The sequence below is a fragment of the Anoplolepis gracilipes genome, chromosome 3 (genome assembly GCF_047496725.1).
Source record: "Anoplolepis gracilipes chromosome 3, ASM4749672v1, whole genome shotgun sequence".
Taxonomy (NCBI): domain Eukaryota; kingdom Metazoa; phylum Arthropoda; class Insecta; order Hymenoptera; family Formicidae; genus Anoplolepis; species Anoplolepis gracilipes.
This window is the reverse complement of record NC_132972.1, coordinates 6,061,906-6,079,167: the sequence shown is the minus strand read 5'-3', so window position 1 is coordinate 6,079,167 and position 17,262 is coordinate 6,061,906. Positions and strand designations below refer to the sequence as shown.

At 35.0% G+C, this 17,262-nt stretch overlaps 1 protein-coding gene across 10 annotated transcripts in view; it reads right to left on the bottom strand.

Annotated features, from left to right (window-relative positions):
* The window catches only part of Mtd (TLD domain-containing protein mustard), a 131,240-nt gene that overhangs the window by 57,765 nt on the left and 56,213 nt on the right, over positions 1–17,262 (bottom strand). For 2 of the 10 annotated variants that reach the window (XM_072888353.1, XM_072888350.1), the window contains exon 1: positions 13,072–15,312. The exons of 4 other annotated variants lie outside the window; for them this stretch is intronic. In XM_072888353.1, coding sequence (XP_072744454.1) covers positions 13,072–13,739 — 668 coding nt within the window. In that variant the 5' untranslated portion in view covers positions 13,740–15,312. Of the gene's footprint in view, positions 1–13,071; positions 15,315–17,262 lie in introns of those variants that run through there. 4 more of the 10 variants (XM_072888348.1, XM_072888349.1, XM_072888351.1 and 1 more) reach the window with 4 other exon arrangements.

Sequence of the window (17,262 nt, the reverse complement as noted above, 5' to 3'; positions counted from 1 at the left end):
TTTAAATATATGTATTTTAATAAAAAATATATATTAAATAATGTATAAAAATATTTATATTTTTTTAAATAATATTTTTTACATATAACATTGATTAAACTAATATAAAAAAACTAATATTAATTACTTCTAATATTACTTGTTGTATAATCAATATAATATTTAATTATAATAAATTAGTAATTATTGGTGTTAAATATAAAGTATAGTAGCATAAACTATAATTAAAGAAATATTCAATGTTATTTTAACGCTATATATTAAATTGCAATTTCTTATTATTTTTACGATACAAAAGTTCAAAGATCAGTGTTAAATTATACTGCTATCAATAATAAAGTAAAAAATTTAATATGCTTATACAACAATTTCTCACGTTTAATATTTATCACTCTCGTGATATCACCTCTCATGTTGTATCAATTCTGTTATTTGCTAAACGACAATCTTTTAATCTCTTTGACAGTTCATCGAATATTATTAGATAGATAATCATTGCTATTAATCGCTGATTCGCTTTCTATCTTACTAATCGACGACGTTTAACCGTAACTTCCGTGTGCAAAATAAACGATTCGCCGCGAGCGAAAAGTGAATGTATTACAAGACATAATAAAGTTACTGCTATTCGCTTTCCTTTTTCATTTGTCAGATAATGTCCGGAAGAAAGACTAAGGTTTTAATATCCGTATGCTTTTTTTTTAGAATTTAATCCATAGAAACTTACTCAATTTTTTGTTGTCTGATTATTCGAATTATTCAGAAATTTTTACCATGAGATATTTTCGTTAAATGAAAATCAAATGCGAAATTAAACATCAAGAATTGGCAAGTGAAAAAATATATAACAAATCTGAAATTCTTTATATATACGATGTTTCACAAAAAAACACCGATCCAAAGATATACTTATACAATATAATTTTAATTAATTTAACAATCACAACTAAAATATAATAATTTAAAATTCTACTTGATTTCAAAAAATATAAATGTTAAATAGAATTTTAGTTCGCATTTCTTCGTTATATCAAAAGATTAATAAAAAAAGAAAAATCTTGTGTCAAACTAAATATCGGGTCACGAGAAAAAATCCATTTCTCGCGCACATTTAAAAAATAACGGCGACGAGAATGGAAAACAGATTAAATCTCAAGAATAACTGCATCACGACGCAAAAATGCGCTCGCGTCACAGCAGCAGTAAACTTGTTCGCGTTGCAGGTATATAGCCATCCCATCAACAAACCTGGCTGCTTGACTATTAAGCAACAGTAACAAACAGCAGCTGTTGCGTTGTTTGGCGCCTTATTCTCGACGTGCCGTCTCTCGATCGAGGTATCGGTTGCCAAGCATTCGCGAGATGCAAGGAAAGATACAGAGTCTGGGTCGTGGCCAGGTTTAATGAACGCTTTGCAAAACAAAGCTAGACGACGGAATAGACAATGTATATGCACGCCCTACTGCAATTTTATAGTGCTATCGTGATTTACACTCTGCGGATGGCGCGAATTATCGCTCGCGAGAGCGCGATAATGATAGTGTTTAGATTAATTACCGGTCAGTTAACTCGTACAATCAACGTCATCTTGTGGTACCTTCGACCTCGAACAGTTTCCCGTGCTTCTTAATTGACTAAATCGTTTATCATTCTTGCATATAATTAACATTATATTGAGAATTTTCATCTTGTTTTTTGCTGGCAAAATCTATGATCAACATGTCAATCGGGAAAAATAAATTGCCAGCGTAAGAAACAATATAGAACATAAAAAAATCTTTAGATTTAAACAAAAAATTATAATTTTAATATAATAGAAATTTCTAAAAGTGCTGCAAAAACTAAATTACTTCATACTTATTAGTAAAACAACGAGACTTATAATCGATCCAAGATTTACTCGGTTCGACTTTCAATATTTTCGCAAGAAATTGCAAAACGATCGAGCAGGTACCGTTAGTCGTTAGCAGTTATCGGCTATTGTTCAGATATAATATGAAAAACGAGAGTCTATTGTATTTTTGTGCGCGTTCATCATATTCACAAAAGTTCACACTTTCCTCCTAAATTTTTCTTGGCACGTTGCCAGAAAGAAGTAAAAAATTTAATGCGAGTTTTACATTCGCGATAACATCATGATTGACGTCATAAGTTTCGCGTTTCCCTACGCAAATGTTGCCAGTTAATCAACTGCAGAGAAAAATTTCATCGACGTTCTCATTTATATTTATAGCCGCGCACCGGTAAACGTAAAATTCACGCGCTGTCAAATGAACGTGCCGTTTGTTACCGATGACGTCATCCATCGTTATTATTCGATTACTACACATACCCTGTATACAAGTGGTCTTGTTTTTCTTCTTGGAACTCGTGAAACCAATTGTTGCGAATAAAACAGTCGTCGCAAATATTTTTAGTAGCAATTAGCAATACTAATAGAAATTTTTCGTCTTATTGTTAGCTTTAAGAAAAATCAATCGAAATTAAGCTCTAATATTTTTAATGGTAAACAATAATTTAAAATTTAATTTGACGCGTATCCCCGTATTTATAAATAAATATTTAGATCGACGTTTAAAATGGATTTTGTAAAAATATTTCCCATTATATTTGCACACAAGCAAATAGATAGAAATTAATTCCTTATCTTCTTCGTCGCAACTTTTCGTTTTTTTCGACTTTATCACGCACCAGCTTTTCGAAAAACGACAACGACATATTAAATAAAAACGTGTGAGCAAGTAAAGTCGGCGAACGAAAAATACAGCACGAGCGAGCACATATTTCCCTCTATGATTTTATTTCTCTTTTTACTCCAGAAGTGCGAACGATTTCGTAGCAACGACGCGAATCCGTTTTCCCGAGCTGCCATTCGTTATGAAATTCACCGCTCGGAGGCCCCGTGTGTTTCGCCGCATTCGTAACACACGGCTCGACTTTCTAATAGTCTCCGTCGTCGGAATAATGCCGGTGCAAATGCAGGGCCGAGCCGCGATGAGATTTGCTATCGTCGACGATAATCTTATTCGATTATTGATATACTAAAATACATGTCAACGAAGCGTTTTTTCCATGCAAGCTTTAATCTAAATTAAATTCCGCGTTTTGATCGCTGTTTCAGATATCGATCATGTATATCTGACAGGGAATAATACGCAGTAGGATAGTTAAAATTAATTAATGATAAAAAAATCAGATTAACGATTCTTGTTCTATTAAAGATCAACGATAAGTAGTGGGATTAGATATCTTCCATGATTAATTAATGTAAATTAACTAAGTGTCTGTGACAACAATACGTTTCAATCATTTTGATAAGACATTCACGATTTATTATAAGCGTTAATGTGCTGTCACAAATAGCTCGAATGGGAAGGTGGGGGGCTTGCAATATAAAATATAAAAATTATATTCACCATAAATTATATAAATGTTATAACATCATGGCCACACATGGCCTGGATAAGATAATATTTGTTGGGTGACTTTGCTTCTTTTTATTTACGCTTTCCCTTTACATTTCCTATTTTATTAAATTGGTCGGTAGTTTTGCCGCATATATAATCTGTGATTGTGGTTCCAGTAAAGTTGCACGTTGTTACACGTCGTCATAAAAAAGCACTCTCTCGTCACAACTGCATTTTTAAAATGATAAAGCGTCGGGACTGGAATCATGTTCCATATCTCACGAGGATGCGTCGCGATTTACGCCCGTCCCTGAGAAAGTCGGCCTACGTCCAACGTGTAAAAATGAGACATCGCGTAATCTCTTCGTATACCGATCGCGACACGTGAGAGAGCTGATATATTTCGTTATCTCGTGTCTCTTCGACACCTTTTCAATCGCGCTCGATGCAAATGTAACCGCATTTCGCGCATTCATAACAGCCCAAACTGGTTCTGAGCCGAGTCATAAAAGAACGATGCAAAAAAAACCCATCAACAATTCAGTGAGGTTAATTGTACATACAGGAAGTGATAATGACTTTGACAAGACTAAAAATGAAAAAGCTATTTAAAAGCTATATTGAATCATATAAAAGAAAGGTACAAAATAAAATTTAAAATAAGGAAAAAATAATAACTACAGAGATGCAAGCTATACAGAAATATATAGAAATTATATTTAAATTTTAAAAAATAATAAAAATTTCAGTTTTAACAAAATTGCAGTTCATCATAGTGAGATATTCAGACTCTCTCTATTCTCGATAGTTGTTGCTACTTCTTTCTTTGGCTTATTTTCTATCATCAACCGAAAGCATCTGTTCGTTTCTAGGATGCAGATGCCGTTACGAAGTTTAAACTCACGCGAGGCTCTTTCTCTCATCTCTAATGATTAAACGGAGCGATACTTAAGAGCGATTTTACTTCCGTGCTCGCGCAATATTGCGACGCTCTGACCTAAATTACCAATTTCTCGGAGAAAAATAACTTGTAGTTTGTTACATTCGCCACCAAGCCTGATGACAATTTCGTCAGATATCTCGCGAGAATTAATTCTTTCTCCCGTGAGGATATTCACATCAGCGCATGGACTCGAGAAAATTGTTAAATTGTTTTATTGTTGCTGTAATATTTATTTGTCGTTGAAATATTCCGCTTCTATAAACCGTTTAATTTGAAAACGGCACAAAACGAAAGTTTGTATCTGGATGCTGTATACACGTTTATCTTTGTATATTGAACTTCAAAAATTCTATGTCGTATATAAAAGCCATTGTTGAAATATTATTAAAAATTCGATATTTAAAAAAATGTAATGGAAACATATTAATTTTGATTATTATAAATTAGTAATTACACATGAGACGATTATCAAAATTTATTAACAATTATGTGCGCTTCAATTCGGATGTGTATAAATATCAAGGAATCACGGTCAAAATGTAACTTCCGTGTGGAAAGTTTAATTTACTTGCGATGTGTTACGCGCTTAATGTGATTCACAACGCTATGAAATTCGTATCCGGTGAAATAAAAAAAGAAGCAAAAATAGTCAGAGAGACCACCAATTTAAAAGCCGTTATCGGATGCCCTGTACTTGCTCGGATCACCATAAAAGACATCGGAATGATCAGAAATGGCGGAATCAGAGCGTAACGGCGTGTCCCGTCTCACTCAATTGCGTCGCACGCACTTTACGCAAGCGACCAGCGCATAAGGACACACCTTGCGTGTTTAAAGACGACGGAGTCTCACGATAAATGGGACAACTGCTTAAGATAGTATTGTCAATCCATCATTCAAGACACAATTCGTATTTTGTGTTGTAAAATATTATAAAATAGCAATGTAAACATTTTAAAATACAATGTAAGAAACATTATTTAACATTATTTAACATTTAAATTTCTAATTCTAATAAATTAAAAGTTTCATTAATTTCAGATTAATTTGTATGTTACTAAAACAAAAGCAGAAATTTATTATTCTTTTTATTCAATCTCAAACAAACTTTAATTAACAAACGCCTCACCTTTAATAAGAAAATTTAATTTAAAACATTCCGGAATAATATAAGATGGCTAAAATTATTTTCGGAGTCACCAAAAAATATTTTATCGATTTTATGTTAATTATACAAAATGACTCATTTTCTCTTTTATCGAAACAGCTAGTCGTTTCATCAAATACAGCACTGCTACTTTGTGTAACAATAATCGTTGTCATTTGCATAACATATGGTCAAAGTACGATAAGATCCTCGAATAAAATACATAATCGCCGTTACGTCTATTAAAGATACTAGAAAAAGAAAAGTAATATAGTCGTGTAAACACGATTATGCAAAACCTTTTCTACAAGATACCAACGGGACATGACATGTAGTAATTTTCTATCGATCTATAAAAAGATAGTCGAAGGGGCTTGCAAATTATGTAAGAACATAATGTACTTGAATACATGTGTAACATCTGCCTTCAAGGTTTGATATCGCATTGGGCTTTTGTGTACAACTAATTGTTGCATAAATGTGCGATGCATTCTTGATACTTTTCATTATATACCTTGCAGAAAAAATTAAAACAAAATTTCGCAAAATGAAACGTCTGTGTAAATTGCCGTTATTGTAAGTACAATCAAATGTTTTCGCGACAATATTAATTAAAATAATAATGAAATTCAAAAATAAAAGAAACATTTGTATATGATAAGATAATGACTTCGAAGAGCTGGTTATATTGTGGTTTCACTAAAAAATGTTATTGTGTACAATCAAATGTTTTCGTGACAGTTTTAATTAAAATAATAATAAAATCCAAAAAATAAAAAAACATTTGTATGTATATGATAAGATAATAACTTTAGAAAGCTGGTTATATTGTAATCTCCCTGAAAAGTGTTGAATGTTATTTTAAAGAAAAATAAAAGATTATATAAAATGTAATTAATGCACTAAGATAATGTAATTAATTGAAAAGAATTAAAGAGCCAATATATAATTTGATACAATATATTATATTTGAAGCATTTCTTTGCTTGAAAGAAGGAGAGAAACGGTGAGAAGTCGCGAAAGGAAAAAAGATAACGAAAGGGAAGGCTATTTTAAGACGTTCACGCGACCGGTTTGAGCGATTCACAAAGAGACTCGCCTGTATCCTTGTTCTGAGTGATACATCCTGACAGTCTGACGAGTTAAAATTTTTTAGATTACACGAGTTTCTCGCAAGAAATATCATGAAAAAAGAGACGTGTTAAATAATTGTGTCCGGATTAATGTTTCTTTGTTTCAAACAATGGATAATAAATAAATATATAATTCTGTAGACTAGACCTCTCTATATAAAAATTAATCCTTGAATTAATTTCTCTGTAGAAAAAATAAATCTGATAGACTTGAAAAGACCGCGATCGAATTTCCAAAATTTAAACTGATTTTTAATGCGAAATTTTAACGACGGTAGTGTTGACAATAAGCATCGTAATGAAATGTAAATATGAAAAAGGTTATCAACTTTATGCTGATTAAATAATGTAAACGGTCTTATCAGACGATGTCAATAACACAGTTGCAGAATATTGTCGATTCAAAGTACGATGACGAAAGACTTAAAAGTGATTATTGTTTCCGGTTCTATTGTACGGAGAAAAACTATGTGTGTTATTTGTATGGCAAACAAGAATTGTTTATGATTTCTGAAAACAGTTATCGCGTAAAATATTTTTATATTTCAGCCTTTTACTAGAAATTTAAATGCACTTCATAGTAAATGTATAAGTAAATACAATACATAAATATGTATAAACTTTATGGACGCAATTATCATTGTGCAACCATAATATCTTTAAGAAAAAATCTTAAAATTATTTTTCTGACTAATTAATCATTTTGCAACTTAAAAAAATAATCCAAATGTATTTTTAAAAGAAATTAATCGTTAAACCTTTTATATGAAAAAAAATTATTTATTTGCTTGATCAGATTAATTCTCTTTTCAAAGAAGAATCGTTTTATCAGGACCATTTTTTAAATATATAATTTATTATTTTAAATATATAATTAATTCTATAATTAGCTCAAGAAATAAAATAAGATCTATTTTTTCAGGGTTGCATAATATTCGAGAAATCGCGCGTGAGTTATGTAATTAAAATTGAAACTTTCTACGTTCGATTATTCGCTAAACATGTTCATCGGAGTAATCGTTCAGTTTCGCCAGCTTTGATAGATTTTATAGCGAATTGTGAAGGCAAACCGGCGGTACTTTTACCGATGTGAACCTGGCGCCCGACTTTATGAAAAAAAAAAATTAATAATATAGTTCGTTTGTACGTCGTTTGTACCTGTTTGTACCACACTTTTTTTCGTTTGTACCTCAACCGGTTCGGAAATAAAAAATAATCAAAAAATGGCCAGCGCTCGACTTTAAGATATTTTAATTTCATTAATGCCATTCGATAGAGAATCGTTTGTACCTGTTTGTACCTCTTTTCAAATCGTTTGTACCTCAACCGGTTCGGAAATACGGCCATTTTTAGTTTTAGAGTAACGCTATACCGGTATTTCCGCTATTTTTTTAGATATCGCGAAACGGCCAACGGGGTTCGAAAGAGAATCGTTTGTACCTGTTTGTACCTTTTTTCAAATCGTTTGTACCTCAACCGGTTCGGAAATACGGCCATTTTTAGTTTTAGAGTAACGCTATACCGGTATTTCCGCTATTTTTTTAGATATCGCGAAACGGCCAACGGGGTTCGAAAGAGAATCGTTTGTACCTGTTTGTACCTTTTTTCAAATCGTTTGTACCTCAACCGGTTCGGAAATACGACCATTTTTAGTTTTAGAGTAACGCTATACCGGTATTTCCGCTATTTTTTTAGATATCGCGAAACGGCCACGGGGTTCGATAGAGAATCGTTTGTACCTGTTTGTACCTCTTTTCATTTCGTTTGTACCTCAACCGGTTTGGAAATAAAGCGATTTTCGAGTTTTGAAATTAACGCTAAACTCGTATTTCCGCTATTTTTTTAGATATCGCGAAACGGCCAACGGGGTTTGATAGAGAATCGTTTGTACCTGTTTGTACCTTTTTTCAAATCGTTTGTACCTCAACCGGTTCGGAAATACGACCATTTTTAGTTTTAGAGTAACGCTATACCGATATTTCCGCTATTTTTTTAGATATCGCGAAACGGCCAACGGGGTTCGAAAGAGAATCGTTTGTACCTGTTTGTACCTTTTTTCAAATCGTTTGTACCTCAACCGGTTCGGAAATACCACTATTTTTAGTTTTAGAGTTAACGTTATTTTATATATATATATATATATATATAATTACATTTATAATTCATTATAAATTATATATCTTTATTATAAAAAAATGAACCCCGTTGGCCGTTTCGCGATATCTAAAAAAATAGCGGAAATACCGGTATAGCGTTACTCTAAAACTAAAAATGGCCGTATTTCCGAACCGGTTGAGGTACAAACGATTTGAAAAAAGGTACAAACAGGTACAAACGATTCTCTATCGAACCCCGTTGGCCGTTTCGCGATATCTAAAAAAATAGCGGAAATACGAGTTTAGCGTTAATTTCAAAACTCGAAAATCGCTGTATTTCCAAACCGGTTGAGATACAAACGAAATGAAAAGAGGTACAAACAGGTACAAACGATTCTCTTTCGAACCCCGTTGGCCGTTTCGCGATATCTAAAAAAATAGCGGAAATATCGGTATAGCGTTACTCTAAAACTAAAAATGGCCGTATTTCCGAACCGGTTGAGGTACAAACGATTTGAAAAAAGGTACAAACAGGTACAAACGATTCTCTATCAAACCCCGTTGGCCGTTTCGCGATATCTAAAAAAATAGCGGAAATACGAGTTTAGCGTTAATTTCAAAACTCGAAAATCGCTGTATTTCCAAACCGGTTGAGGTACAAACGAAATGAAAAGAGGTACAAACAGGTACAAACGATTCTCTATCGAATCCCGTTGGCCGTTTCGCGATATCTAAAAAAATAGCGGAAATACGAGTTTAGCGTTAATTTCAAAACTCGAAAATCGCTGTATTTCCGAACCGGTTGAGGTACAAACGATTTGAAAAGAGGTACAAACAGGTACAAACGATTCTCTTTCGAACCCCGTTGGCCGTTTCGCGATATCTAAAAAAATAGCGGAAATACGAGTTTAGCGTTAATTTCAAAACTCGAAAATCGCTGTATTTCCGAACCGGTTGAGGTACAAACGATTTGAAAAAAGGTACAAACAGGTACAAACGATTCTCTATCAAACCCCGTTGGCCGTTTCGCGATATCTAAAAAAATAGCGGAAATACGAGTTTAGCGTTAATTTCAAAACTCGAAAATCGCTGTATTTCCGAACCGGTTGAGGTACAAACGATTTGAAAAAAGGTACAAACAGGTACAAACGATTCTCTATCAAACCCCGTTGGCCGTTTCGCGATATCTAAAAAAATAGCGGAAATACGAGTTTAGCGTTAATTTCAAAACTCGAAAATCGCTGTATTTCCAAACCGGTTGAGGTACAAACGAAATGAAAAGAGGTACAAACAGGTACAAACGATTCTCTATCGAATCCCGTTGGCCGTTTCGCGATATCTAAAAAAATAGCGGAAATACGAGTTTAGCGTTAATTTCAAAACTCGAAAATCGCTGTATTTCCGAACCGGTTGAGGTACAAACGATTTGAAAAGAGGTACAAACAGGTACAAACGATTCTCTTTCGAACCCCGTTGGCCGTTTCGCGATATCTAAAAAAATAGCGGAAATACGAGTTTAGCGTTAATTTCAAAACTCGAAAATCGCTGTATTTCCGAACCGGTTGAGGTACAAACGAAATGAAAAGAGGTACAAACAGGTACAAACGATTCTCTTTCGAACCCCGTTGGCCGTTTCGCGATATCTAAAAAAATAGCGGGAATATCGGTATATCGTTACTCTAAAACTAAAAATGGTCGTATTTCCGAACCGGTTGAGGTACAAACGATTTGAAAAAAGGTACAAACAGGTACAAACGATTCTCTATCGAACCCCGTTGGCCGTTTTGCGATATCTAAAAAAATAGCGGAAATATCGGTATAGCGTTACTCTAAAACTAAAAATGGTCGTATTTCCGAACCGGTTGAGGTACAAACGATTTGAAAAAAGGTACAAACAGGTACAAACGATTCTCTATCGAACCCTGTTGACCGTTTTGCGATATCTAAAAAAATAGCGGAAATATCGGTATAGCGTTACTCTAAAACTAAAAATGGTCGTATTTCCGAACCGGTTGAGGTACAAACGATTTGAAAAAAGGTACAAACAGGTACAAACGATTCTCTTTCGAACCCCGTTGGCCGTTTCGCGATATCTAAAAAAATAGCGGAAATACCGGTATAGCGTTACTCTAAAACTAAAAATGGCCGTATTTCCGAACCGGTTGAGGTACAAACGATTTGAAAAAAGGTACAAACAGGTACAAACGATTCTCTTTCGAACCCCGTTGGCCGTTTCGCGATATCTAAAAAAATAGCGGAAATACCGGTATAGCGTTACTCTAAAACTAAAAATGGCCGTATTTCCGAACCGGTTGAGGTACAAACGATTTGAAAAGAGGTACAAACAGGTACAAACGATTCTCTATCGAATGGCATTAATGAAATTAAAATATCTTAAAGTCGAGCGCTGGCCATTTTTTGATTATTTTTTATTTCCGAACCGGTTGAGGTACAAACGAAAAAAAGTGTGGTACAAACAGGTACAAACGACGTACAAACGAACTATATTATTAATTTTTTTTTTTCATAAAGTCGGGCGCCAGGTTCACATCGGTGGTACTTTTCGCGATGACTTCCGCGAATAAGTCTCTCGTAGAGAAATCGCGAGATTGCAATGCAACGAGGAAACTTTCATGAAATTTTCTCGAGACACTGTGTGCGTAGAAATATTAAAGTGTCGAAAATTCCATTTCTTCGTAATAAAAACGTCACATTATTTTCAGTCGGAATACTGAGTGAAAACAAGACGCTAAAATTTAATCTTGACCTAATCGGAACCTCGAAAATCTTATTTTTGTTTGATGATTAATCTCTTTTTCATTCGAAATATCTGTTGTTTTTGCTAATAATATTTTTCACTCTAAAAAAACTGTGAAATAAATAAGTTTCTTTACTCGAAAAGATGTGTTTCATGGAAAAACAGATTGAGCGTTTAAACATTTGTATTCAAATTTTGAATACTGGTTCAGCTGTTTGGACTAAAAAAATCTTATAAAATTCTTTTTTCCGGCAAGTATCATTTTTAATATTTTTGAAATTTCCTTATGTGCCATTTTCTACGTCGCGCAAACACATCTGCGATTTGTCGTTATTCTCGCAAAATACCGTTACGACGTGCCGTTATCTGAAACGGTGATGCTTTCTCATCGTTTGGTAAACGACAAAAGATTTAGCCCAGATAATGATTTCAATGCGACAGTGACATTTTCAAATATTTACCTAAACAACACTTCTTTTCCTTTAAAATCGCGCATGCTTGTGAATTGTCTGTTTATGTATATATATATATGATAATAATTAAAATGTCGATAAAGATATAATTTAAAAAATGAGTTGTAAATTATTTATATCCACGCAAAAATACAATGACGATTTGAGATTGTTGACAATACAGTATTATTATTATTATCATAACACGATGGTAATCTGAAATTATTCGATGATACAAATTGATGGTAATATCATGGTTTAAAATTACATCGACATGAAATTGCGGAAGATGTAATTTTCATGGAATTATTGAAAATTATTGAGAATTAATTCAATATCAAGATTGCACCGCTATCTTAATTGTCAGATTGGAGGCAAACACACGTACAAATATATCAATGTGAAAGTTATCGTGAATCGGGAATTAAATATTTAAGATTATCGCATATATCGGTCATTTAAAACATTTCGAAGTATCGTTTACTTGCATTTTATCGTGCAATTTTTTGGGGTATTGCGAAAAATGTTTTTATGCAAATTATGTCGCAAATTATCATTTAATGATTATTATAAATGAATAATGAATAAATCATTCGTTAAAATTAACTGTGACATTTATTTATCAAATAATTAAACGATGTAAATATGAAATTAATTATTCACTGAGTAATATTCTCCACGTGTCCCAAATTCTTTCTTTCTTTCTCTCTCTCTCTCTCTCTCTCTCTCTCTCTCTCTCTCTCTCTCTCTCTCTCTCTCTCTCTCTCTCTGCCTCTCCCTTTTTCTCTTATATTATCATATATGTATATATAGATATATATACGAATTAAATATTCATAGTATATTTATGATTTAATTGACACTTTTAATTATGTTTAAATAACATATATTAATAATATTCTAACAACATTCTAATAACAATATTCTCGTTTGCCAGAGAATTTCATAGGCCTCATTTTCTTACCTTGATTATATTTTATTACCTCGATTATCCTTCTAAAACGAATTTGCACCAAACTCTTCCATAAATCGCTCCAAGAATATATATAATAACTATACGATTGTTCGTAAAACAACGGATATTTCACATTCGCGCAATAATAAAAAATACAATAATCGCGTGATAAATAAATACCTGACGACCGAGTCCGGTACAAAGATGTTCCACCAGGACGGTCTCTTCTGACGCGTATAACTCTGCGAATAAAGTCCTTCCGTGCTGCCAGTCTGCGAGGGAACACCGGATACGCCCTTCCTCCTCTTCCGATCCAACTTGGGCGGCTTAACAAGCGGATGCCAGGATTTGCGGCGTCCCTTCTTGGCTTCCTGGACTGCGCGCTCGCTATCCTCGTTCTCCGGCACTTCTTGATTCTCCTCCAGTAGATCTTCAGATACGTAGAACACGGAGTTTCTTCTGCCGCTGTCGCTGCTCCTCCTCTTCTCCTTCGGCTTATCTTTCGCGTTATTGTCCTTGACGTTATCCTTGATGTTGGTCTTGGCGCTGTCCTTGGTATTGTTGTCCTTGTCGTCAAAGATGCTGGCCCGACGAGCCCTCTGAAAGAGGCTGTCTCGTCGAGCCTTCAGATCCTCGAGGACGCTGTGCCGGCGACTCTTCGAATCCCGCAGAATCGTCGCGTTCTCGCGTTGCCGACCGACAGCGCCGAGGATTTTCGCCAACGATGACTCCTGCTCCATCATCGCTGGGATGGAGTTGGTCGAGGCGTATTTGGTAGTCGTATGACCATTCTGCGGTTCGCTGATGTACATCTTGGCTGTTTCCATTCTAACGACCACGTCGTCCATATGATGAACAGTTTACAATCGCGTATTGCGCATCGCAGAGAGCACTCGAGCTCTCGTATCTTGTAACGGGGTCACGTCGAAGGTCAGCTCGCGTCTAGATTAAGTATTTACTTGGCTATACATCGACCGGCGTTGAGAGACGTTGATTTCCCTGTTGATATCGCGCTAATGCCAGGTTAATGTTTTATGGCAGCGAGGTCGTCAAAGGTCAAACGTAAAATAGATCCGCATTGAAAGGATCGTTCTGTTCCGCAGAATCAGAAAAATAATGTATACAGAAATATATGTATCCACTGATTTGAAAAAATAGTTGTGAAAAGCTCGCTTCAGGGATCCCACGATGGCGTTGACCGCATTAGTCGCGGAGATAACGCTAACAGATTAGATATCCGCAGGTCGGGTATCCAATGAGATTTCAAGCATGCACGAGCGACTAAATGCGTGCCACGAGTGTCTTGCGGCTGATTCAATATTATACTATTCAATATTATACACTGACGAGGTTGTTGAAGGTTACGCTGCGGTGTCTGAAAACTTCAAAACACCAAAGAAAATCTCTCGCGACTTACACTGTCGACGTAATGTTGTATATATGTATATAATTTCGACTATGTAAAATTCACAATTCTGATCATGACGTTTCGATCATCAACTTTTCACGCCGACACATTGACCCTATTCGAGCGAAGAAATGTATTCAATGATGATTATCGACGGCGGACGAGGGTCATTTTTCACGAAGGTGAAAAAAGAAAGAAAAAAAAAAGAAGAGAGGAAGAACGAAGGCACGCGGACGACGAGATGGAACGTTAAAGCGCGATCGGCAACATTAATTTACCTGGCGCGGCTGGTCGGTGAAAGCAGCCAAAGCGGTCGACCGCCTTTTCACTCCCGACGCCGGCGACGCCGACGACGCGGTCACTCTCGTGAAACGCGCGTTACCACGTCGATGTGTGTACGCATATTGTGTATGTGCTCCGATTGACGGATTTTATACGCCCGTATAAAAGAGAGCACCACATAGGGATCTCTATACGCGATTGTCGGCTCCAGGGACAATCAGCTGTTCATTTAATTACTCTATAGATCTAACTTAAGGCAAACTACTCTGTTTTTTTATCATCTAACGATCTAATCGACCATCAACACGAGTACCGCTCGGTTTTCTAAATAGAGTCGAGAAGTCGAAATTTTTCCGTTTCCAAGTGGATCTTCGATGGCTTTTCTTTTTAATTAAATATATTCCCTTTTAGTTTTTTTTCTTTTCCCAAAAATGTAGGTAAAAATAAGTTAAGAAGAGGCGGCCGGAGATGCGAAGAAACGAAGAGTGGTTGCTTTTCCTCGCGTCCTCTTTTTTTTTCCTATTCCTTTCTCAACTCGCTCTCGTTATCGAACGAATAGACACGCACGCACGCACGCACGCACGCACGCACGCACGCACGCACGTACATCACGCACACGAGCTTGAATTCGCACGTCGGAAGCGCGGAATAGCGGGATAACGAAACTCGAAAGGCACGTTCGATCGACGGCCGTCACGTGGATCGAGTATCACAGCAACTAAGCGCGTACGAACGCGACCGCTTGTATTTATACGCGTACTGCCTGCCTGCTTCTCACAGTCTGTCTTTCTCTTTCTCTCTCCCGCTCTCTTTCTCTCTTTCGCGCCGCATCCCCCACTCAATGTCGCGATGAACACGCGACACAGACGGGAGGATACGCACGAGATCCCGCTGATCCTGCGGTTCAATGTCATCTCTGAACCAGAAGAAGCCCGGATCTCGCCTTTATATCATTCTTTGATCCCGAATAATATTTATGCGATACCGTTTTAAAAATACCGCCTAAAAACATTTCACATAAAATTTTTCAAACGCTCTACAAACATCTTTCACAGTGTGTCTTCTGAGCTTTTTAATGTGCGTCGGAATATTAATAGACATCACGTTTTCAAACGAGAAATAAATGTCTAATTGAACGATAAATATCTAATTCGAGACTTTATTTCCCTCGTGTAAGAGAATCGCGAACGATGTTAACTTTAGATGCACATAGTCAATTTAGTGCTATGGGATATAAACATGCTTCTTTAAATATTGCACTTCGAGAAAGATGACGAGATTATTAAATATTCAATTGCTTTCTGGTGCATCGGGTTTGTATTTTTTGCGCTTAAAATAGAATACCAGTACACGTGGAGAAAATTAAGCAAAAATTAATGAAAACTCATCAATAACTTTGAATAAATTAAAATAAATTATTTTTGGTATGTATATCCAGAGTGTAATTATACAAAATTTGTTTTTCTGCATCATTATCTGTTTGTATTATTTATATTTATATTATTTCAGAAGAAAAAAAGGTAAAAAAAAATTTTAAAAAAAACTTAAATTAAAAAATAAAACAAAAATTATAAAATATATATGCACTTGATATAAGCAACAGTTATTCAAATAGACTTTAATTCCTAGTCGCCTATCTTGCAGACATATTTTAAACTTCAATTTCTAACATTGTCACATTGCTAGTATTGCGTGCTTTTTTTATAACCTTTCTCAAACGACCTTAAACTCTCAATGAAAGTCTCGAGATCACGTCGCGAGTTTGCCTTAACAAGGTAATCTATAATCGAGTTAATCAATCCAATAATAATCTACCCAACGATAGGACAAGGCAAGAAATAATAACGACGATTACCTGGTAACGAGCTATCGATAATTTCATTGTAAAATCATTGTTGCACGAGAATTATCACTGATTTCCAAGAAAAAATGTAAAGGTTCTGATTGCATTATTTGTTATCTTATGATACACAACACACATTAACAGACTTTCGTAAGCTTAAGGAGATTTAAAAAAACATTCAGTTTTAAATCGCAAAATTATAAAGGCTAAATAAATATCTATAATATATAAATAGATTCATTATAAATATAATAATTGCAACATTCTGACAGATACTGTAATCACATGTTCAATACAGATTTTTACTATCTTGATAAAACTGTTAATCGATACTAATGATAACGATCGTGTTTTATCTTTTAACTTATGTTTTATCAATGTTTAGGGCACATGAGTTCAACGATAAACAGATAAACAATATTCCAAGTAATATATTTGTAAAAGGAAAAAACAATTAAAGCAAAAAAGGTCATATAAACGATGCGTCATTAATTGCGACTGATCTAGCGAGGGACAAAATCGTGATAAAAATAGAAAAATAAATTCCGAGAATCTCTGTGAATCCAAGTATCGAGACTTGGAGTGTCTCGATACTCTAGATATCACGTTGAAGCAGCCACTTAGATTGATTACGCAATTCGTGATATCGGGCAGCAGTTTAATTCATGGTCGACTGCGAGATATTTTTTCCGACGATCGCCCATACATCTCGGCGCCCCGCGTGATCTTGACCTGTTTCCGGACCAACAAGAAAATGACTACACCCGTTTGTTTATTCGATACTTTCTTAAATTTATTTAGGGCTGCTGCAGCTTGCAAACCGCCGCATTGAAATTAA